This window comes from Parambassis ranga, chromosome 19, assembly GCF_900634625.1.
Source record: "Parambassis ranga chromosome 19, fParRan2.1, whole genome shotgun sequence".
NCBI classification, from domain to species: domain Eukaryota; kingdom Metazoa; phylum Chordata; class Actinopteri; family Ambassidae; genus Parambassis; species Parambassis ranga.
This window is the reverse complement of record NC_041039.1, coordinates 19,711,483-19,736,946: the sequence shown is the minus strand read 5'-3', so window position 1 is coordinate 19,736,946 and position 25,464 is coordinate 19,711,483. Positions and strand designations below refer to the sequence as shown.

At 42.0% G+C, this 25,464-nt stretch overlaps 1 protein-coding gene across 3 annotated transcripts; it reads right to left on the bottom strand.

The window, feature by feature from the left end:
* Nucleotides 1-1,450: 1,450 nt before the first annotated feature.
* On the bottom strand, nucleotides 1,451-23,362 carry LOC114451349 (CUGBP Elav-like family member 2). Of its 3 annotated transcripts, none has more exons than XM_028429879.1 (14): nucleotides 22,937-23,362; nucleotides 16,365-16,555; nucleotides 13,211-13,293; nucleotides 11,564-11,612; nucleotides 10,990-11,124; nucleotides 9,955-10,034; nucleotides 8,579-8,740; nucleotides 7,668-7,731; nucleotides 7,258-7,395; nucleotides 6,399-6,524; nucleotides 6,105-6,281; nucleotides 5,830-5,973; nucleotides 4,857-5,046; nucleotides 1,451-3,919 (listed from the first exon to the last, which is right to left on the bottom strand). In XM_028429879.1, the coding sequence occupies exons 1-13, from the start codon at nucleotides 23,005-23,007 to the stop codon at nucleotides 4,919-4,921; spliced, it is 1,548 nt and encodes a 515-aa protein (XP_028285680.1). In that variant the 5' UTR covers nucleotides 23,008-23,362; the 3' UTR covers nucleotides 1,451-3,919; nucleotides 4,857-4,918. The 3 variants fall into 3 exon arrangements, with proteins under 3 accessions (XP_028285680.1, XP_028285679.1, XP_028285681.1); XM_028429878.1 differs by having other exon boundaries at nucleotides 5,830-5,976; nucleotides 22,937-23,359; XM_028429880.1 differs by lacking the exon at nucleotides 22,937-23,362 and adding an exon at nucleotides 22,754-22,866 and having other exon boundaries at nucleotides 5,830-5,976.
* Nucleotides 23,363-25,464: the final 2,102 nt, after the last annotated feature.

Below are 25,464 nucleotides of genomic sequence, written 5' to 3'. Positions count from 1 at the left end.
AGAAATAAGCAGAGAAGCACAATGAAGAGAAACAAGTCAGCGAGACATGACACACTGGGGCAGGGGAAGGGGGTGGTTTGTAAAAATGTCTTTACAACACTGGACAAGCACAAACACGCAAGAGACACACAGTCCATATTAGGGGAAATGGTTTAATTTGGAGACAGAGGCAAAGAAACACACCACACGTAAACAAACATTGACCAAAAAAAAGAACACGGTCTTTCAGCTACACACTCCGCTATGGGAAAAAACAGAAAACTCTACACAGGTAAAAAAAAAAAAAAAAAAAAGCAAGGCTCCAACTAAACAGTTAACTTTTTCAACTAAGACAATTATCCACAGAAGTTGTCAAAATCCTGATGACCATTAAAGTTATGTGGACGGCACAAATATACTAACATGAAACTTACCACGATTTAGAGGATCCCAAACCCCCCCCCCCGAAACTTAAAAGGAAGTGAGGAGCACGTAGAGATCCAAGTAAAATCAAACTCAGGCATCATTTAGAGGCAAAAACAAAACCAAAAAAAAAATTGCTTGACCCTACCAAGAGGCCAAGCTCAAGACCTGGTCAGGGCGAGGCCACATTGAGAGGCCAGACAATTTTTTTTTCCAATATAGATTTTTTTCCTTTAATTTCCAATATAAAAAGCTTCACTGGTACAAAATACATATGAACAACCAGTTGTAGAAATTGGACAGCCTGTGTATGTCGTTTTTTTTTTCTCATTTTCTTTTTTTAAATCCCACCCAGTTTCAAAAAATGTGGTATTAACTAACTGAACAGAAAAAAAACTGTACTGTATGTATAATACAGATCACATCAAGATGCACTCACTTTGGCTTTCATCAAGACAAGACAAAACATCTATTAAATTATTGGTGGAACATGAACAAAATCCTACGATTATTAGAAAATAAAACACAGGAAAAGTTTTTTTTTTTTTTCCATTTTCCTTTTTTTGGATCAAGACAATATCTATAGAGATGCAAAGCTACCACACGGTCAAAAAAGAAAAAAAATAGCACTTCAGAATGTGAAAACACAAACAAGAAGAAGAAACACGAGTGATTGTTAAGAGCTTGACCAGGATTTGTGATGGAAGCCCCTGAAGTGAGTTGAGTTCCTGTTGGGACTGCTGCTGTCTGTACATTGTGCTTTTTATTTTTTTTTAAATTTATATATATATATATATATATATATAGATATATATGATATATATATCTATATATATATATATATATATGATATATATATCTATATATATATATATATAGATATATGTATTTTAAATTCAGTCACAATAACACTTCACCATACGCCACCATGCATGACGGACACCTCCAATCGTTTCAGTGTTTTCGACCCCCCCCCCCTCTCTTAACACACCTGAGCGTATCGCAAAGTGTTACAGTACACTCACTAAGAAAGACGTTAACCTTGAAAAAAAATGAATAGGGAAGTTTATTGTTTATCTACAAGTTTCTTTTTCTTTAAACCAACTTGTTCAAATTGAGTACATCACAATACACATTTACCAATAACTCAACACAGAGTAAAAGGGGGAGGAGAAAGGGGGAGGAAGGGGGGAGGAAGGAAGGGGGACATTAGCAGGTGAGAAGAGCTTTCATGACACGACAGAAAAGGCGAACTGCAGCAATCTCTAAACCAAGGCCTAATAAGAATGTGTAGGCAGTTTCTAGACGTTTATATATATATGTATAGAGATATATATATATATATATATATATATGGCACTTTGAATATTGTATTGCATTTGGATAGAAAAACACACTGTAAAAAGCACATGCCCATATTAAAAGAGAAATCAGTGGTACCTTTTGAAAGTTTTGGGATCACAATCACACACACACAAAAACATTCTGCAAAAGTGATTATTAGCTCCCACAATTGTGCTTAACATTTCCTTTTACAAAACGACAACACTTCCCTCGAGCACGGTTTTTAATTTTGGTACCTTTCTTTTTAATTTTTTGATTTTTTTTGGATCATTTATGTGTTTTGAGTAAAAGAAAGAAAAAAAAAATCAACTGAAAAGGTCAAATGGTGATAATTGTGCATTTTTGTGTGTGTAATCTTGTGTGAGTGTCTACTATCGCGCACACAAAAAAACCCCTGAGTTGACAACTCTTTAGCGCCACCAGGTATGCAGTTTATTTTTTTTATTTATTTATTTTTTTTTTTAAGGGAACCCTTCTTTGGGACGAGGGGGAGCAGGGGAGTGAATGAAGTGGTCGTTATTTTTGCCAGGGTTTTTCCTCAACGATGTGTAGTACAATAGACAAAAACACCCTGATAAAAAGTGTAAACTTTGTGCTGAAAGAATGGAATGTTATTTGTAAACCAACACTATTGTGGTGGATTTAGCAGTGTAGATGTGCATCGACTGAAACATGACACTGGAAGTCTCTCCGAAGAACAACTAGTAAAAAACAAAAAGTGTCTAAAAATGTGCAGAGACCCAAAGGTTGTGTGTGTCTGAGTGATCTTCTCTTCAGGGGCTCCCACATATGCAACCACAGAAATTGTTTCGTGTGTCACCGTGTGTGTGTGCGTGTGTGTGTGAAGAAGAAAAGAAAATACAAAAAAAAGGTTGTGTGAATTCAACAACACTTTCAATAGATGGGCACTTTTAAAACAAAACAAAAAAAACACATTGTCTGGCTTCTGCATGATTAACAGACAGTGTAAATCATCTTCTTACAACATGAGGCATCCAAAACTAAAGAGTGAAACATCCATTAATTAAATTAGTAAATTCACAGAAAGTCAACAAGACGTACCATGTAAGCTTAACACTTCTTCAAAATGCAGGAAAATAATTAGCCTCAAAATGTGACCCTTGAAAAAAACAAAAAATTACCTTTTAAATCAGAAGCAGAGGAAGTTTAGACTCATTTTAATTCACTAGAAATGATCCTCAAACGGTCACATGGGTCAAACCGATTTTTTTTTTTAAGTCCTCTTTAAAAATGTAATACACTGAAGACCTCCCCTCCCCCCAAAAAACACAGATGACATTACAACATAATCTACAAAAAACCCAAAGGTTTGCCTGGGTTCTGTTAGTTAAACTTCTATAGATTCAATGGTATAAAATATAGGTAATCTAAGTGTGCATTTAAACCACAGATTGTCTATTTGTGAATCAGTTCTAAAAAAGTTGACTCATGTAGGTAGTCATTTCTCAGTAGAGCAAATGTACCTTTTTTTATTGTGCCATCAAATAGTTCAAAAAAAGTTAATACACTGGATTTTTTTTTTCTTGTAACTGAAATGAAAATATATATTTTAAATAGCCTTGGTGTAAATCTTCACACTGCCCGCAAAATGTAGAGATCTTTACAGAGCACTGAGGGATTTTACTGGTCAGACTTTCAAAAGTGTTGGAAAGTGGTCTGTAGCAGGTTTTTTTTTTTTTTTTTTTTTCCTTAAAGAAGCCAACATATTGCTAATGGCACCAAATAGCACAGCTGTGTGCCAATCCCTGTATTCAACTTTCAAGTGAACTTTTACTGAGAGAGGTAAAAAGAAAAGCCACATAAAAAACAAAGCTAAATTAAAAATAAGAAATCCCACAGGTTTTTAAAACATTCGCAAAAAAAAAAATGAACTCAACATAGGTAAGTTTTCACATTGATTTGCTTGACCTCTCTCTTTCTCTCTCCCACCCGTCACATTTCTATACAGAAAAAAGCAAACAAAATGAATACACATGCAGAAAAATCAGGTTGAGCTAAGGTCAAGGTCAGTGGGTGGCCAGGTATTGGTCAGGCGAGCTTAGAGAGACATCACAGACAATGGTGGGATGATGAGGCCAGGAGTTTGGCTTGGCTTTCAACATCATGAAGACATGCTAGGCTAATGATGAGCAAACAGGCATGGAGAGTTGTTCTAAAAAAGGAACAAAAACACAAAAGGAAGAAAGAGAAGAGACAAAGAGAGAGAGAGAGAGAGAACAAGAGAGGAGACAAGAGAAAGTTAGGGGCACGGCACAAGAATCGTTTAGCCATGAGGCACAAAACACAACAAAAACAATGCCAGTCACCACATACAGTAAAAAGGACAGTGGGGTCAACGTACCCAACTTTCCCCAACACACAATAAAACAATACACAGATTTAAGAAAGTGACACCACCAGGACATATGGCAGAGACTCCAACATGCACAAACTGTATAGTTGGCACCCACAGAGATCCATCTAGAGCCAGTCTCCCATGTGAGACTTGGAGGATGGATGGATGGAATGACTGGAAGAGGTTAATAGAAAAAACAAGAGAGGTAGCCTAGCTCGACATGGCTTAGGTGATGGAAGGAGGAGAAGAAGAAGAAGAGAGGGGGAGAGAGATGAGGGGACGACAGCGTGAAGAATCTAGAGTGCAAAAGATTTTCACATCAACAAAGACACGAATGAGACGGACTACGCGGAAAAAGCCAAAAAACAGTTTGAAGCTCTGGGCTCAGGGGTTTGGGGGGCGGGGTCAGCCCTTCAGCACAACAAACTGATCCTTAGTCAACCTGTCTAGCTTGACCTGAAGGCAATGAAATGGCATGAACACACACCTGATGCTCTCCACTAAATACAGCGACACAAAATACCTCCAGCAAACACCGACTCCAGTGATAGTCATAAATAATCATATACATTAAAATATTTCAGACTCAAATTACATGATAAAACCGCAGGAATGAAATACAGCAAAATGTGGAAAGATCATTGCAACCATTTTTTTTTTAGGAATAGGGTTAGCCTCCCTCTTGTGGTGGGCTCCTGTCCCCCTGCCCCACTGAGTCTCTGCTGTGGTGACCTTGGCTGGAGGGTGAACTTACCCTAGCAGTGCTAGCATTAGAGCTGGGGAGGGGTGGGGGGGGGGGGAGCCCCGGGGCTAGGATCAGTAGGGTTTGCTGTCATTCTTGGAACGCTTCAGCTGAACTTTCAGCCTCTTCATTCCAATCTGGAAACCATTCATGGCCTGGATGGCAGCTTGTGCAGACACAGGATTGTCATAGCTGACGAACCCTAAGAAAAAAAAAAAAAGATGGTCGCACATTTAAAAAGCAACCGGACACCCGGCTCGAACACAAACACATGCCATCACATACCGCACACTGTAACTCCTAAAACCACAGCAAGGTTTGAACGGTAAGACATTAAAGAAATTGCTGAACTACGTGTTGTGGCCAGATTTACAATATTTTCAATAAAACCATACAGAAAAAAACTGCTGTACATCTATATGGCATTTTTTTTCTGCCTACTCAAAAGACACTCACAGTTCTTGTGCCTCAAATCAGCAAAATATAGAAGCCATGACTACTGACTCCTCTGGCACCAGCAGTCACATGACGAAAACTCTACAGACCTGTATTTTAATTACTCACACATCAAAAACTTCATATAAACAAATATTTAAGAATTTCCCGAGCCTATTCAACCGAAGACGCAACTATAATATTTGTGTCAACATTTGTATGTTTACACACAGGCACATTAACAAGCCTTAAAGCTGCAATTAGAAACTAAATAAACCAATTACAGCGGTGCAGTGAACTGTGAACTGAACACACACTTTGCTTCTTGCTGTAACTCGAGCTGTGACACTTATAGACTCACATGTGCAGCTAGGAACTGGTGAAGGGAAAATAGACTCTTGCCTGGCTCTTCCTCGCAATAGCATTTAGCATTTAGCATTCACTCAGCATGACTTAAAAATATGACAACCTAATACACTGGGTACAAGGTGACGATAATGTCAGTGGCCATCCGAGGCCTTTAGAAACCCGTGCTGTCGACTCCACTTACCAAAGCACTTGCTCAGATTGGTCTGTTTGTCAATGAAGACTTTGGCAGAGACCACATTTCCGAAAGGCATGAACATCTGCAGAAGATCCTGGTCCCCAAACTCCTGGGGCAGGTGGTAGATAAACAGGTTGGCGCCCTCTGGCCCTACTCCATTTGGTAAGAAAACACCAGATACTCAAGTTAGATTTAAACTTAGATGCACAAAAAAATATAAACAGTTCAGTTGTATCTACTAAAAATCTGCATCTGAAATGATAAGATGGGAATTTAATCACCTTCCTTCTGGCTGCCAGCGACACTCTGCTGCAGCAGAGACTGGCTGTAGAGGGAGGGCAGGGCGGAGGCTGTGTACTGCTGCATCCCTGAGTAGGCCTGAGTCAGAGCATCCATGGAGCTGGCTGCTGACCCGTTAGCCATGGAGGCTCCCAGGCCACCATTCATGGCCCCCATACCTGTCACGCAAAGACACATGGGACCATTGTTTGTTTAGCAAATTAACAAGCGCCCCAAACTGTGAGCTTTCGTGTTGTCGACAAGCTTTTGTCTTAGCTTATAAAACAGATTCTCACCACTGACGCTGCTGGTGAGAGCGTTAAGGTTGTTGAGGCCCACAGAGGTCCCGGTGAGACCCTGCAGGTTACCCAGAGACGCCAGGGTGTTCATGGCAGCGCCTGCACTGGACCCTGCTGTTGACCCTGCAGTCAAAATAAAAACAACAAAAAGACACACATGCTCAAATACCTCTTATCATTTTTACCATAATGTAGATGAGAGAAAAGATAGGGCAGCAGTTAAGAATGGTCATTACCAAAGCAGCCACATGCTAAACTAAGGCCCCGTTTTACACTGGAGAAAGTAATTCCAGCTAGAGTAGGATTGAGCCCAGACAGCCTTTACGCTGGATGCGTTCAGAGCTATTTTCAAATCTGGCTAGCACACACTTGTGTCCGCACTCAATCCGGCTTCATCCAGCGCGTTTGCTGTCCTCCAAACCACTAGGTGGCGCCTCATAATATACAGAGTCCGTTCAGGCCACGGTAGGACTGCGTGTGCGCATGCGTCATGCGGTTTTTTGTCCCGTGTTGCGCCCTGTGAACCGGAAGTAGCACATCGCTAACCGGACGTAGCATGTCGCTAGCCGGATTCGCTCACTACATTTGCGTGCGTTCACACCTGAGCCACATTTGAGCCAATCCGAAATTTAAAATCAAACTTGATACAGCCAGATTCGAGGTGTTCACACTCGACCCCGCGCACTCCCGCTTTAGCCAGATTTTTTTCCCCCCAGTGTGAACGGGGTATAAGACAGAGCCCATGTATATTTACACAGACTGAATAAAAAGGGATTCTCATTAAGTTTTATATGTGGGTGGTCAACCGTCATAAAATAAATGGAGGAATGGCCAAGAGGCGTTAGTGGTTAATCACCTGGACTGGCCAGAGCTCCGAGGGCTCCGCTGTTTGTAGACAGGGCACTGGTGGCAGTTGGGTTGCCAGAACCCTGAGCTGCAGCGGCAGCAGCAGCTAATGTGGCCAGGTTCTGCAGCTGAAGTGGATTCACACCAGCTGTGAGTACATATAAAAAAAAAATAATTAAAAAAAGTATACTTATTTCTCTTTTTGTCAGAATGTTAGCACAAACGACACCTTTTAAAAGGAATATGTGTGTTTTAGGTTCAATCAATGATAGAATGCATAATGTTTCTTCATATTGATAGACTCATGAAGATGTGATATTAAAACTACATATTGTAGGTGCAGAGCATTAAGGGGCATCAAAAAAAGAACAACTTGTTCATCACACAGACTGTAACCTGAGAACAAACAACTGAACTTACCTCCTAGCCTCTGAATACCATTGAAACTGCTCTGGTTACTGATGGATGTGGCCTGCTGGAGTAACTGTTGATGACAAAAAAGGAGAGGCTAAATCAATTTAAGCAGAAACAACAAATATGTTTTTACTAAATTTCTAAATTCAACACCATTTGTTAAGATGTAAAAAACAAAACAAAAAAACAAAAACCGATTATAACATTGTAAATGAAGCCAACATGTTTGTGTTGATATCAGGAATAAATGGCAGCTTATAAGGATCTGCTGATACATGCAGATATAACAGTCTCAGAAACTATACAACAGCCGGCTGTTTAAGTCACATGTTCTTTGGCTCTGAATTACAGAAAGCACATGCGGGTCACATGCTGGAGTCCATTAGCCAGAACACAAACTGAGTGGAAGATGTTCCTACTCTGAGCCAAAAGAATGAGTTCATAGTCTAGGTCTTAACATTGTGCAATACTTCAAAACACAGTCTCCTGTGTTTTTTTTCTCCTCCATTCTGTGCCATTAAATAATCAAACAGTTTGAATATTTAAACATGACAAAAATAGGTCTCATGCCTGTCTGATGCCCTTACAGTACACAAAATGGCTGAAAGCTTTATCAAATGGCAGAAAAAAAATACAATGCAGCAGGACATGATATATCCCTGCAAAACTCCTGCCTTTGGGCATGTTTCCGTTTCAGTTTTTGAAAACAGATCTTGCAATAACCCATCATAAAACGCATCACTAAAAAAAAAAAAATCATCAGCCCTACTGCAAAACATGATTTAATACTCAAATGTTCTTTATCAATTACGTTGTAGTCAACAGATGGCTAAACTCTGACCACAACTTACAAACCAGAGGACTGTGCTATGTGATACAAGTAAATATGCAGCTTATGAGTTGTGTATTACACTTACAGCCAGGTACTGCGGTGTAAGGGAACCCAGCCCAGCAATGTTCCCCCAGGTAGAGGCGCTGTTGAGCTGCTGAATCTGCTGCACTAGCTGCTGCTGCAGGCGTCGCTGCTCCTTATCTCTCTGTGTGTCGGCAAACTTCACCACCAAAGGTGAGGAACAGCCCTGGAGCAGTGAAGAGGTAAGAGACGTCAGACCAGTTCAAAAGCACACGGAGGAATAAGCTGCTTATTTACCAATGCAAGGACGCAGTCTTTGCAAGGAATTTCAAAAAAAAAAAAAAAAAAGGGACGGGGGATTTTTTTTTTTTTTTTTTTCCCTATGCCTCAAGACATTAGTTTGCCTGTTGCATTCATATCACAGCTAACACACAGAGGACATGTGCCATGCATAGCTTGGGCCAGGCCACATTCCAAAAGGGACATAGAACAATGCTGCAGACAGTGAATCATTGTAACACTCCAAGGAGCTGAACTGAGTCCACACATAAGCAGACAACAGATGGACACAACGTTTAAAAAAAAAAAACAGACATTCAAACAAGGATATGTCAGCAGACATTAAGAAAAATGCATTACAATACACAGAACCTCACAAAGAGACAGTTACATTTCGTTCAGACGGACACATGGATGAGGCATGCGGTGCAAATACTTTGAGAGTTGAGAGCCAGACAGGGACAGGGCTGGATAGGGAAAATGGCTTCTGCACCAGCAGCACCTCCCCATGGTAGCTGATACTCGGGGAGGATATGATATCAGGGAGAATAGGTGGCGCCACCACTGGGGCCCGCATTTAATCCAGTAGGCGGAGTGTTATGTTTGGTTGGGCTCCTAATTAGACTTGGTCTAATGCTTCACTGGGGAGCCTCTGACCTGCTAGCTGTCAAATTACTGCTGCTCTACTTCCACAAAGACTCCATTGGCTATATGTGAACATGGACCCAGTTTTTGAAGAAATCTAATCGGGCAGGCTGCTCCAGTCTAGGTTAATTTTTCCATGCCCTATATTTGACGGGTTGGACTCTCGTCCCTGAGGTCCCAACATGTAAAATGATAATGGTTGGGCTCTAAAGTATTATCAGAATCAATAAATGAGATGCATTTAGTTCAGCCCAAAACGAGAGGTGACAGCAAGTCCTGTGTGTCCTGTTAGCTCTGAATTCAGGAGCAGCGTTTCAAGTGTTATTCAATTATTTTGCAGACGACAATGTAATTAAGTAATTAGCAAGAGGTTTTGGAAATGACTCATGCTCTGTGATGAATGGACGCCATCTGCTTGGACAGGTTCTTCAGCTTTCCAACACAAGGGGGCAGCAAAATGTACGAGGGTGGGGGGGGGGAGGGGAAATGAAAAATAGGAGCTAAGGGGTACAGTACCTCCATAGTTTGAGAGTGATGCATGGTTTTGATTGCATTCTGTGCCATTGCCCTGGTAGCAAATGTGACAAACGCACAGCCTGTAGGGGGGAACAATAGGAGAGAGGAGGGGAGGAGGGAGGGAGGGAGGGAGGGACAAGAAGAAACAAAACAAGACAAAAGGTTTGGACAACTCGTTATGAACCCCAAAAAAGACATTACAGTACAGAGAATGGCAACTCCCAAGCACACAGAACCACCCTCACTGGTTAGCACATGAAGAAAGAACACAACAAGAAACAGTAACACGTGTCACATGAGCACAGTGAGTGATCGACAGATTAAATTTGTCACCCAGAGAGGCTGGAGTATATGGTGTCATGGTGAGACAGTCAAGGTGATTATATACACACATAAAATGCACACAGATAAACACTGAAAGGCTTTGATTTGCTAAAATATGTAAAGGCCTGCAAACATCAAACGCTAGTATGCCCCTATTCAAATTGTTGCATTGAATTCATTTAACTTGGGGGGGGGGGTGTGAGAGCAGAAATTCAAGGCCGACTCCGCTGTGTGTTTTAATCGAATAGACAGATCAACACTAGAGACCCGTGCTGCCTTCTATCTGAGGCTTTATGCAGCAGAGAGATATGTAGGAGATGCAACGACAGGCTAATTCCAGCCTTTGTAGAGTGTGATGAAGGAGGCGGTAAAAAGGAGGAGCTGAGCCGAGCCGCCTGCCAGCTGAGCCTACGAACACCAGCACCCGGCCGTTGCCATGGCGACGGGCCATTGTGCCGGACAGCAAGTGCAATGGCCCCTTTTGCTGTGAGATGTGGAGGCTTGAGTGTCACAGTGATGGGAGGATAGACTATGTGGAGGCAAAGGGTGCCAACTGGAGGCGAATAGTACTTGATTTGGGAGTAGAAGGGGTTGTAATGAAGAATCAGGGAGAGGCCTGTATAAATACTTAATGAGAGTATGTACTCCACTGTACTGAAGGTGGCAGTTATGAGGCCAAGAACTCTGCGCCTGTGCCGATAGTACACCTACCTCGGCTCTGACCATCTGGTCCCCGGAGGATTCGGCACTCTTCGATCTGCCCGAAAGATGAGAACATCATTCTGACCTCGTTCTCGCCATATTTCTTTGAAACCATTCCGACAAAGAGTTTTCTATCTTCTACCGCTGCAGAAGGATGAAAAGAGAACAGCCATTGAGTTAAACCCAAAACAATTATGGAGCTATGAAAGCAGCACTTCCATCAGGCGCTAAATCTTGCACCTCTCTCTTTTTCTTGTTCAAGCTCCCTCCTTGTTATTCTGCCATATTTTCTGCCTCTCACTCAAAGTGTCAGTTTCTTGAACAATTCTCAGCAACTTGCTGCTTCGTTTTCCTCTAGGCATACAGCTACATCATCCATTTCTGCTCTACATCAAATACTCTGTACCCGTTTCACTCACCTAGCCTTTGGTGCCTTTTAAAGCCCTCATTTTGTTATTAAAAAGATAAATAGATGTTGTTTTGCCCACGATTTCTTATCAAGATTTCCTTCGAGAGGCATCATTGCTGTATCCTCTGATCTGTTGGCTGGTGTCCCCCTTGCACCTCAAATGAAATCACTTACCACTTGTTTTCTCACTGTCAGCGGGTTTCATCTGGATAGGATGATGCATCTGAAACAAAAAAAGGAGGGGTTAGGGAAAGAGTTAACACAGCATCCGTTACCATTATAAACTATGCAAGCACTTGGCCTCATATCTTCACACTCATCTTCCCCTCTTCATGCGGTCCTCTCTGCCTCTTTGTTTTGCTCTCTCACTCCCAATACCATCATCCCTCATCACTGCCAGATTCGGGAGGAAGTGTCTATGAGCTGCTGGCAGCCATCAAATTCTCCAGTATCCAATTTCACTTCTCACTGTAGTGCGGACTTGTGATTGAACTTATCGATTCTTTTCTGTCAAAATCCCTCATCTTCTTCAGGACAATTTTAGAGAAATTGTTGACAAGCAAGCTCTTTCACATGTACAGTGAAAGTTAGTTTTGAGGGAACCCCACACAGCATACAGCCAAAACAAGATGTGACAATTCTGAACTGTGCAAACCCTAATTTGAGTTAGTTATAACATCTCTGAACACTCTCAAGCTCATTGTATTAGAGGGTGGAGGCCGAACAACTGCTATCCATTCCATTTAATGCAAAAAAAAAATCCAAGAACATGCAGTGACCTTTAATGTGTTTATAGCACATTTACATGTGAAATGCAAAAAAAAAAATCTAGTTAGAAGACGCCTGAGCAGGTTGTACTTATGAAAAGTGGTGGGTTTGTTTTTGACATGCACTAAAGAGAAGCAGACAGATGGCCTGCTCAGTATGGGAACTGGCTAGCATCACTGACCAAGGAGAGGGAGGCACAGAAGGGAGAGAAAACATAAGCGGGGATGCAAGCTTTTCCTCTGTCATGCAAAAACCAAACTCAGTCACCTGCAGTCAATGCCAGTAACAGTAGGACGCAGGATTGGGATTTGAGAGCTGAGCTGTTAGAGCACACATTATTTGAAATGTCTGTCTGATTGATAGTCTTCCAGTGAAGAGAGTGAGGACATTATACTCAGCCCGCAAGACCCATTTATCACTCCGGTTCAATATTTACCTGTAACCTCCCTGACAGCGGCTCCTGTTATAACAGACTTGGCTATTGGTTTAATTGACAGCTGGGGTTGTTTTGTATTGATTCAATTGATTGGAAAGAGAGTAATTTCGCAAAATGTATAGGCAAGAAAGATTTGTAGAGGATTAACAAGGCATAGCACTTATTCCAGTTGACTAGGCTTTAATCTCACTAGCTAAATCACAAGAACAATTAACAGACCACACTCAGTTTCACTGGGCTTCTTTGTGAAAAGACTTTACTCTGCTCCTTTTATACCTCCAACTCTGGGAAATAAAAATGTAGATGTGCATCAATGATTCATGAAGACAAGCATTAATAATTTGTTCCACTTTGTGCCGATCAGGTCCTGTGCCTCAAAGAATAACCTGCTGCCTGGTCAAGCACACTTCAGCTCATACCTGCATGTGTGTGTGTGCTGGGTTAGCTTATCAATTCAGTCTGTTGAGGTGATAGTGGGGGCTGAGACATTTTTCAGGCCAGACAGGCATTCAGCGAACCGAGAGCTCATTATCGGGCCAGTATACAGCTCACAGCCAGCACCCAGGATGTAGAGGGGCTCAAGCAGCTAAAAGCAGCCCTTTGCTGCGCTTACTCACCCCACTTAAGGTCTTTATGTTGTGCAGTGCATTCTGGGCATCCAGTGCAGCTTTTCTGGTATAAAAAGTTACAAAACAGCATCCTGCAGAGTGAAAAACAGGGACAATCAATGGGAGGGGGGAGGGAGACAAAAACACAGCATTAAAACACGGCACATAAGAGACGAGTGAATGTAATACCACGACTGCTGCAGAACAGGGAAGATGCTAAATAGATGAAAGTACGTTCTCCACATATCACATGCTGGGGACATGTGACAGGATATTCTTAGCACCAACTGTTAGATGGAGTACAGAGACCATGTAGGAGCTTGCAGTGGGAACACAGTAATGAGATGGTTGAAGGCTGTGACATGGCCACAAAGAAGATGACCACGGGGTTAGATAGCTGTCGGGAGGCACTGATCCACAGTTGGTGGGTCAACTGAGAGCAGGCAAGTCCGATCGCAGTGTCAACATTTTAGAGAGCGAGTACTGCTGCGTTACATAAGAATCCAATCCCAAACCCTACATACTGTATGTACATGGGGGCATACAAACTGCACAAAGACACAAGAGGGAGCAGGAGTGAGAGCAAAAGAAATGGAATCATAGTGGGAGTGTCGTGGTGGTGGGGGAGGGGGATGAAGAAAAGAGGAGCGGGGAGAGAAAAAAAAAAGCCTCTCATCCTTCCGTCCCAGCAGACCGCCAGTGGCGTTCCAGCCTGTCAGTTTCACTGCGCTGGGGAAGTGGAGCACTGCAGCGTCTCTGACCTACATAGTGTGTATTATGCTGTTACTGGAGCTCCCAGGCCACGGGGAGGGCTGTTGAACTCTAATATGCATCAAGCTGCACTCTTTTCTTTCTCTCTCTCTCTCTCTCTCTCTCTCTCTCACAACCAGCTGAGCTCTCTCTCTATGCTGCTTAGCCCTGTCTCTGATTTACTGGAGCTAAATAAACCATCCACAGAGGCGTGATAGTCATCAGATGATTTTTTCATGACCTGCAGTAGACGTGACCTAAAAACCACACCAAAATCAGATGGCTCCTCAATAGATCCACATCAAAGTAAACAACCAAAATGGAAGCAGGATTAGAGCAATTTCAACAAACAAAGCAAACAAAAGCAAGACTGATAACATAAGAACGAAAGTGTGCCATACATGAGCCAGAGCTCCTCAGGCCATTGCATCATTTCTTGCAGTAACTGAGTAAAGGATGACAATGGTGAAATTGATGGGTATAGAAGTGCTGCAACAAATTCAACTCACACTGGCAGGGTGAGCCAAAGAGTGCTGTGATCAGACCAGATTATCTATTAGAATACATTAACATTGCATTAACATGTCAATAGGCCATCACAGCTGACACTCTGCAGAGAACATGGGAGGGGCTCTGCAAAAAAAAAAGTGTGTGTGTGTGTGGGGGGGGGGGACTGAACCATTTAGCCCCACAAATGAACTACACATGATAAGTAAGTATATTTACACACGTGTGCGCACACACACAAAATAAGCCACATGCCGATTTTATGGTAAACATTTGAATATAAATCTTGCAATACATTATATAGGTAAACTTATTATAAACATCACTTAGAAAAAATGAATTCAAAAAATGTCTACGTGATAAGATGGCACAGTCCCACTCCCAGCAGACATTTGCATGTATGCCTAAAAAAATCGAGGCTGAAAAGAGCTTAGAAAGGGCAGTAATAGCATATTTAGCATAAGTAGCATACAGTAATTGCTGCCATGGCATTGTTAGTCTGTCTTGCTTGTTAAAGGAAAAAAAATACTAGGATGAACTGTATTAAAAGGATAAAATGACCGTTTCATCTGGCTGAACAGCCAGCCAGGGACCATTCTCCTGCAGACCTAACTTCTCTTACTCGAACAGCAAAAACAGCGGCTGAGCAGTGACAATGTTTCTACACACATTTCAAAAATGATAAGAAACAGTTGACCTTAGACATACTTAACAGTTGACAGTGGGGCTGATTGATAAGACAGATCGACTAGCAGTGACTGGCTAAGATCACTGCTGGTTTTTTTCCCCTTTAAACATTCAACTAAATAATGGGTAAAGTGCAATTAAACTCGGGTCAGCTGATCAATGGAACGCCATTTTCAGCGGTTGCTGTCCGATTGATTGGTGCTGAAAAGCCTTGTCTATTCATAAATCAGAAAACTAAAACGGTGATGTTGCGTACCTTCATTAGTTGTATACCCCTACCCATTGATTATTTAGAGGCTGCATGCAAAGTCTTTTTAAAATAGTGTGAACTATCCATTGCACTGACTTGAGTATTGGCGATCACTAATGGATAGAATGACGGCAGTCAAGAGAGACAATTTTAACCATATCGCCCCAACCCTGGCAGGCAGCTACATCTGTGGCTGTCCAGGCTGTATGAGCACTGGTAGCAAACACAAAAAAAGGTTCCATTCAAAAGCAAGCCCAGCATCAACCAACGTCCCACTACATTAAAACCCGAGAGTGGATTAGTGCCTCTGGCCATAGTGAGTCATCCAACCATCAAGGGAATTGAAATTTGGGTGAAGCAGGACAGTTACATCAGGGAAACTGTTGTTACTTTATTCACCTGCAGTTAGTTACGGGAGACTGAGCACTTCCAGTGGCACTCTGCACCTCTCTGCAGACGGCAGGCTTCCACTTCACCGTCTCCTCTAATTGCAGCCCAAACTGAAACGCTCAACTCGAGCACCATTTCTAAGGTGAGCGCATCGATGGATGTCTTAATGGAAAATTGCAGTTAAGTAAAACTTCCTTCATACAAAACTGCTTTTAACCCAGCATGGCAAAGTTAAAAAGACGTATAATACAGAGTTGTGAAAAAAAGGCGTTATTTAACACCAAAAACACTATTGAATCAATCGTCTGTAAGCACAAATGCCGCTGCATTGCATGTGCAGACAAGCAATGTTGTTCACGGCCTCAGGGGAAATGTGATGGCAGACGATGTGGCAATGAGAGGGTTTTGTATATAGCATTTTTGTCCACTAAAAGCCAGGCAAATATAGGAAGAGAACCACATTTACAAGCCAAAGACCCTAACAACGCCCCGTTTTTCCTGTTATAGCAGGAAAACAAAAACACAATTTACATTGTATTATACAAACCTCCTGATAATGATTTTGTTGCTTGACATTACCTTTGCTCTGAGGAGGATTTTGGGTGCGATCTCGGAGGATGTTGATCTGGTGTACAGCTCCGAAGGGCTCAAAAAGCTCTTTTAGTTCTGTTTCTGACCATGAGCGGGGGATCTGTCCCACAAACATCTTGATGGAGTCTGGGTCTGGCTGGTCCAAGTGCTCCAGCGACCCATTCATCTTGCTGCCGTTGCTAAGAGAAACAAAAAAGAAAGAAAGAAAAAACATTAACAACATTTCTCTACTTAGCATCTGTGATCATCTCAAAGCTGCTTGGAAACAATGTGCAGCAAAGATTACAGAATGACTCATCATTCTACTGCAAAGAGTCACAGAGGAGGCCATGGCAGACTGTCCACAATGAGCAAATTATTTTTCCATTTCAGGTAACAGGCTCAATAACACTGGAAAAAACAGTTCAGATCTAAAAGTGCATGTACTTAGGTTAATACATTTAAGGCTGCATATCAAAATAGTCCACACAAGACGTTGAGCAAATAAAGCACGTTATTCCTTAAAGTCGTTTGTCGACCCTTTTAAAACCGTGTACCCTAACCCTACTAAAGAGACGTCAAATATAAAGTATGAAGTTAATCTCTCTTATGTAAGATGGGATTCACCTTTTCTTATGAATTACTTTGAGATTCATTTGCCGTTTACTGGTTAAGAACCGTGTGCTTTAATGGGTTGTATGCATTTATTTTACATATATTTACACACGTGTGCACACATCCAAAAACATACTATCTTCCTGACCCGAAATGTGCAGTGTGTTTTTATCCCAGCCTTGCAAACTGTTGATAAGTCGAACAGGCCAAGTGGCAAACTGCAGTGAAAATCCCAGACCAATATAAAGACATCAAGCAAAATTATATCTTCTTAAAAAAAAAGACCTTGTACGATATTACGCTATTCTTTTCAATCTGTGGACTATTATAGTGCATGTAGTGTGGCCATTTATCATGTTACATTACATGTACACTCATTTACTGTAAAAAAAAAAAAAATAGTGTAATATCATTGAATCAAATAGTTGAGAACATAGCAGCAGTGATAAAGCAGAGTGAAATGCTAAATCGTGCCGGCTTCCTCTGAGGTAAGCCTCGGAGACAGAATCAATACCCACCAGTGTACATACAACTACACAACCTTTGTGTTACTCAGATAAAAATTCCACTGCATAAACATTTCCCGATGAGCACAAGCACTGGAAGCAGAAATGTGAAGAGCTAATCAAAAATGTCAAGGCAGAGAAATGATGATAAACCCATTAACACTTCCAATACACACTGTAATAAATGCTCCTACACTAGGATTAAAGACTACAAAAAAGTACAGCAAATTAATTTAAGCCTTTGGAATACTACAATAAGAGCGCACACAAAACATTACAAAATGCCAACATGACAATATATATAGATATATAAGTTCACAAAAACATCTTTATAGACAGACCTTTGGACACGAGTCATCCATCTCTTACAGATTGAGCCCAGCCGTTCTGCAGAAACACCAAACTCTTTGAGGGACTTAAATGACATGCTAACAAATGACTCTTCAGTTCTTCTCAACTCCAAACTCCACACCTCGGTATGAACTCTTTTTTTTCCCGCCCTCTGAAGGCTTTCAGTACATTCGAATGATGACATAGAAACAGAAAAAAAAACAGCTCCAGTGAAACAAAAGCCTCTCTCCTCTAAAAAGGGGTGAGTGCCCCCCTCCCACCAGCTTGTAACAGCTCCACAAAAACAGCACTGCAGAGCTCTAAACCTCCAAGAATCGCTGGTTAGCAGGCAGAGATTTTCGGTGCATCTCCTCCTTAGGCGCTTTGGCGATGGTACAGAGAGTAACCTACAGCTTCTTCACCACAGCAGGGGAACAATCACATATTGTTCCCCCCATGCTGGAGAACACTATTCACCGTTCCTCTACAGCACAATGGGCCAAGTCAGAGAGATGCTTTGGAACACATCGAAGACTACGTCGGCTAAGGCCACAGCACTGGCGTGTGACACCCCCTTTTATCTAGTTTTGTCGATGGCACTCCCGACGCCATTTTGCTGAGGGGCCCCATTGATCAGGTCTCACTTTAGAAGGAGCAAACCTCACTTGGAAAAACAGGATTTGTGTCAGACCATTCAAAAACATGAAGGCTCCATTTGCCCTGGTATCTCCTTTACACTCATTAAACCCCTGCAGCTGTGCTCCTCTGCTTGAGAAACTATAGAGCATGGCACCATGCGGCCAGGCTACGCATGCCTACATTTGAAATACATATATTTCTCATATATTTATATGATTTACAGATATATATTTAATTTTTAATTGCCTTCCTGCAGATTTTACATTAGAGAGCGGTATTAGGCAGTGGACCAGGAAAACGTTTTGACATTTTGGGAAATAATGATGATTAGATTTGCAAACTTTGATACAACAAAGGTGCCTACAAGGATCTGTACTGAAAATGAGTTTCAAAGTGACATCCAATAGTTTGAATCTGTACTGCCGTGCCATTTAAAGTCCCAGTGTTGTGTCAATGCAGCAGTTATTATGCCAATACAACATGCTGCTGGCCCACACCTTCAAACAAAATGACAACTACTCAAACAGGTTCAATGACTTCAGAGAAACAGTCACATTGTATAAAAATACGATAACTGACTCTCAGTGTTGCCCAGCTCTACTCCCCCAAACCTCCCGCCATAGCGCTTCCCCCAACAGTACGGAGGAATACTTTTGCTGAGCTTCCACAAACTGCCCCCTGAAGTGGCAGCTCATCACGCTCCAAGATGCCCTGCAGCAGCTGACAGGTCATCCAAAGCTGGAGCTACGACAGTTGCATGCTTACTGCTGCACCACCCATAAAAGCAGGTGATTTATCTGGACCATGTGTCTGTCCCGTCGGTGAGCTCTAACCGCGCAAGTATGCCAGCGACACATTTTTACTGTGCCCATAATAGAAAAGGGAGCCAATTTGCCTGGTTATGCACATGATTTTGAAAGCTCAGCAAAGCTTGTGTGTTTCGACATTACTCATCACCAGACCATCGGGGGTCAAAGTAACAACACATGTCACATGATGTTGTGTATGACTAGTGATACCAAGAAATCTCATTACTCTCTGACGAAACCCAAAACTGATTCTGGTTAGTTTTTGTAAATATTCGCTATTCATTAATGTCACATGGTACATTCATAGTCAACTTAACAATGTTGCTTTAATTAAAAATACTGATGGAACAAATCTTGCTGGGCCACGTTCCATGCAAACCTAACCCTCCTTCTAGACTATAACCTGCTCCTTTGCCTCAAGCTGTTTTGGCGATCAACAGTAAACTGCTGTGATGCTTTATCGGGAATGAAAAAAGTCAAGGTTCACATGGACACACAAAATGATTCAGGAAAAAAAAGAGAAACAACTCGAATGAAACAGCTGTTTGCTAGTAATACTCTCAAAAAAAAAAAATCATGAGTTGTTTTCATTTCTTTTAGGAAACCAGTGGCCTTATAAGCTGATTCAACAAGACAAGTGCCTCTAATGCCTTGGTAAAATCTCCGACAGATGTCAAGTAGAACATAGTCTAGTCTTTCTCTTCTTGCTCCATCTATTTTCCTCCACGACTACAAAAAGGAGGCTGAATATTCTTTTGACAGGTTGAATAAGGTTTCACAAGCTTGGAATAAAAATATACTTCTGACAGGCTTGAAGTTGCGATTTAAAACTGGCCACACGAAAACAGGAGCAGGATTTACAGAACAATTTCTGTAGGGACCCTTGAGCAAGAATTGCTTTGACTTGTTTGTTTGAAAAGCCAAATGACGACTAAGAATGCATGTCGCTTCAGGCCAAAAAGCAGAAACAGGAAGGACTGTGTGATTTCCATACCAAGTGGTCGACCTAATCAGCACATTGTAGTTTTAATGATAAATTAAGATATTTTCCCTCCTGGCATTAACTCGAACTCAGCTCAAAACAGCCCTGATTTCTATATCGCATTCTCCTGATGAAGACAGACGTGTTCAATCAGCCCCTGAATGTTAACAGACGGCCAGCATCTGATGACAAGGCCCGCCCCATTAGCTACATAATCACACCAAGTGTCCCTGGCGGTTACAGATGACGTTGTTAAAGTAAAGCTTGTGTGAAAGAACAGCCAAACATCCAGTGAAATAAACTGCTGCATAAACCTCGCTCTGCATCAGCTGGAGCATGAATTTAAATATTTAGGTGGAGCTCGGAACCGGCAATGCATCTCAAAAGGAAGAGACAAAGAGGTGAGACAAAAAGCAGCAATTACACCCGATTACTCTGTCTGAATGTGCTTACTGAAATGACTTAATGTTAATGTCATCCATTAACCTTACCTGTGCTAAGAAACAGATTTAATCAATACAAAACTTTCCTTAAAACATTTTTCCCCCTTTCGTTTACAATTAAGTGCAGATTCTAGTAAATACTACACATACCACAGACATTACTTTGGGAATTCTTTAAGAAACAATACTGTTACTTCTCTATTGCTTACACAGTGCTCCCTTTATTACAAACATGCCAGAGATGCCAGAGATACTACTTTAAGGAACTTTTCAGGGCTTCACCCTTAAGACATATTGGCTGCTAAAAATCACCTAGGCAATAAGTGTGGAAAACTAAACCCCTAATGACGAGAGAACACAATTTCTCCCCCCTATAGATGAATAAATTGATCTTAAAAACAGGCTCTCTTGCCGTCATGGCCAATCAATACAGTACTGATAGCCTGTTCACTTAAGAAACACATCGCCCCACACAAGTGTTTCATGGCTGTACATGTTGCTACAGGGCAGGCAGTCTAGTAATTACTGCTGAGCAAAGAAACAGGTGACACAGCCGCCCCTCTTTCCCTTTGGCCTTCAACATCTGACTACATGGCATACACCCCTAACCAAGCCCAGCACCACCACCCTCACAGCAAAGAGAGAGAACAGAGCAGCTGGACCATACAGTCCCCCGGAACGGCTGCCAAGATCCTACTCTTCACACTGATCAGCAGCTGACCAGCCACAACAAAAGGGATCACCGTGACACTGAGCCTACTGACATCTCACTATGGCTGCACGGGCTGCCAAAGGGATCATGCTTAAGCTCCGATAGTCACTATCACTGTCAACAAACAGGGAGATAAATCAATCAAATAGAACTTAGTCAAGATCTAATCACATCCTTACTGTGTCCAAGAAACATCAATGAGACAATGTACAATACAAATGACAACGTTTATTTTATGTAAAATCATTTTTCTTGTGTGAGGTTTTTAAATCAATCTAACTGGCCCTTTCCCCCTTAAATAATCAGCTTAATGTCACTTGAAGTGAACACTGTAATATATAAAGACCAGTTTAGTGTTCCATATAAGGCCTAAAACAGGTGGCAGAGAGGTATTCATACAAACTTTAAAGTCAAAAAGTGAAAAAATAAAACACATTTTTTTTAAACTTAACAAGTTAATTTAAACCATGGATTTAAAAGGCCTTATCCACTGATCTGTAAAACAGTGAGAGGCCCCTGAGACGTCTAACATTTACATTTTAAACGTCCTTGTGTACGCAGGCTGTGGCTTTCGAAATGTTTTTGTCAAACAGGATTAGCTGAAGTTTACTGCGACCAGAGTTACACATGCGGACCTGTGTGCTTGGTAAATGTCTTCCTTCCCCCCTCTCTCTCTCTCTTGTCACAAGATTTCCATTAATGGCTCCATAATGTTGTGAACCACGTGTTTTCTGCCTTTAAGTCAGCGGGTTACTGCCAACATGGACCCGGGGACACCGCTGCCTGCGGGCTGCAGCTAACCGTGTTAGCTAGCTAGCTAGCTCGCCTGCTAGCTGAGACACAGGGAGCCGAGCCGAGCTCCAACCAGCCCGTGTCTCGCCTACAAACAAGGTTCGCTTATGTTGCTAAGCGTGGGCCATCAATATCAAGTTGGCAACAACATTTATTATGAAAAAAAAACTTTTTAAACCAACTTCACAGGCGACATTTTCCAGTTTAACACCTCGCAGTGGTTTCGGTCTGCACACTTTGTATTAAAGTTGATCATTTGGAACAAAACATGTGGGTTGCATATAGAAAGTAACACACATAAATTAACACCCGTGAAAAGCGAATCTGTGCTGTTTTTTTTCCCCGAACTGATACCGAAACGTGTGATGTCCGGAAGCACATGTCACTTGACTATCGCAGCGCGCCCAGTGTCAAATACCACTGCTAACAAATGACGCTTTCGCTTGGAGTAATACGTGTGTTAGCTCAAGATGCTGCTTCCAGCCGTGGTAAGAAGCCATATTACATTTCACTCCAAACCGACGTGTGTGTTGTGGTTACACCCTTCATCGTATAAGCAAGCAACTTTACCTGCAGGTGGCCAAACCGTCCATGTTCGTATGATTAGCTAACGTTAGCAGCCAAGCTAACGTTAGCTAACTCCCCTCAACTGTGTTGTTGTCTTTCATCAATAGAAACTAAAAAAGCGCGCACAAAGAAAAAGCGAGGCGAGACACACACACACACACACGAACCCGTAGTTGAATTACTTACATTGTGTCGCTCGAAGTCATTAAGCGACTATCGGTAAGAGGGAGGAAATCCAGGTTGTACGCCGAAGTCATGCTCAAAACAGCGTCTTTAACAATGAGAAGCGACGTCCGCTCACTCACAAGAGGCTCAACTCCTGCGAGACGGCGAGAAGACGAAGCGGAGCAGGTGCGGGGAGGGGGGCGTCTTCTTCAAAACTGCATGAGAAGGAGAGAGGGAGAGCTGGAGTATCCGCCTTGTTTCTTCCTCCTGATTTCTCTGTCGTCTCCGAGTGGAATAAATTCAGTGAAGCTGCTGCTGCTGTCACGGTGCACGCCGAGCTGCGGTAAAGCAGAGGCGTGGCCTCGTCAACAAAAGTCTGAGAGCCCGCTACCAGAGAGCTGGAGCTGCTGCTGCTGTAACGTCCCTGTAGTCGCCACACGTGGTGCTCTATAGAGACTTTACTGACCTATTTGTAGTTTATGATCTCTCTTCACCATCGTACACTCACAATGACAGAAGAGCTGTGTCCTTTTGCCTATTAGAGGACCCTTATTGTGAAGGGAGGGGACATCAGTCTGCCACCCCCAATTAAAGAGCAATTTAAAATGTTCCAATATAGCATCCAGGTCATTACTGTGCAGCTTACTTCTGTTTCCATATTCTCCTTGCACCTGGCTCTTTATTGGATTACCCCCCCAAACAAATAAGATGACTTCATTACATTACTGATAGGTCTATAAATCTCTTAATGGATTGTTTAAAATGTTTTTTTACTTTTCTCCAGGGTCATAGGTTACATTCCCCTTTGTGCTGTGCTGTTGTTTTCCTGGGGGAGGGGGGGGGAGTCTGCCTTCCTTTGTTGTTCTGGACTTGCAGGGTGAGGCCTCTTTTACACATGGGTGGAGGGGGTTACTGTCAAGTACTGTGTGGGGTGTGGGAGGTGTGTGGTGGTGGTGGTGGGGAGGTTCGCTTGATTATCAAACCCTTCATTATTGATCCAGCAGCTGCACAATCCTAAAAAAATGTTATTCGTAGTGAGTCTTAAGAAACAAACCCATTTATAAAAATCCCACTTAATCCTGGTATCCATAGCAATTTCAACACAACCTGGCACCAGTGTGCAGAGCATGCTCTATTAAGCGGTGCCTGAAAGAGCTTTGTATGCATAATGTGATAATGCAAAACTGTTTTGCCCATACGTGCAGCAGCAGCAGCAGCAGCAGAGCCCACTATGCAACATGCATCACCATTTAGCTCCGGGGGGGTGGCTGCTATAAAAAGGTAGTATAAGCCTCTCTGGAGAATCAGGTTTCATTAAGATGGAGGGAAAATACAATAATGTCATCCCATCTGCAGCATCTACATATTTCCTTTGACTCAATTATATCTCAGGGGATCTTATTGAATAGGTTTGCTATAAAAAGGAGCAGGATTCTTGTAAAGAGCAGTGTCTATTCCCAGCGTGGGTGTGTACAATATATATATATATATATATATATATATATATATATATACATACATATATAGGGCGGTTATCTGTATGGTATTCTGTTTGGCATGGCTTTCCTAACAGAGATGTTTGTTGCAGGCTGCCGTCTAGTTAGTGGCACCTTCTAATACTCGCCTGCTACTCTTAATCTCAGATTATTACTACACTAATCCCATCATAATCTTCCACATGTTCCATGCTTTTGTTGTTTACATCAAATGTTTTCCTCTCATGTAGTTCGAACTGAAGTGTCCATATTGATCATCGTCATCACCCAGCATTTATTTTTGCACTCTTTTTACATATGCCGTATAAAAATAGCTCTGCCTCAAACCCCAACTGGGCCAAATTGATGTATTTTTTTGAAAAAAAACATCACCTTCAACTTGAAAGAACACTTTTTCTCAGCTCTGCCTGAAATAATTTGCAGAATGGCGACCAGCGGAAGGGGCTTTCAAAATGGAGAGAGCGAACTTCATCACGCTTTGTAGAGGAAACCTACGGTGTCAAGATGCACCGAGCGCACGCAGCACTGCCTTATCAAGGCTAACTGCTTCTCTGAATTCATGCAAATTCCATGATGTGTGTTTAATGTTCCCTTGTGCTTTTAAAGATAACTGACATCTTCACATGTTTTTGACTGACTCAGTACAGCGAGGCCTGCATCAGTTTCAGCAGATCTCTTTCTACAGACATATGTCTTCTTTAGTTGAAGGCACCTGCATCACTCACACATCCAGCCCTTGTATTTTATGCAAGATGAGCCTTTGAGAAACTTTAAATTGCAAAAAAAGGGTCAATTTAACAGCATGATTCAAGATTTCTTATTGTTATATGTTTGATGATTAACCCACAACTTCATGTTTAGGAAAGATGTGATCATATAAAAAAAATGTCAAATTCATCAGATTCAAACTCAATCTGTCTAAAATTCCATTGAAAAACATATGGGGGCACCAGAAGAACACTACCTTGCCCACAGGCACAGTCACAGCATGGGAGACCGCCTCAACTGGAAACAATACATCCTATGACAATATCCAGCCCAGACAAAGAGGCA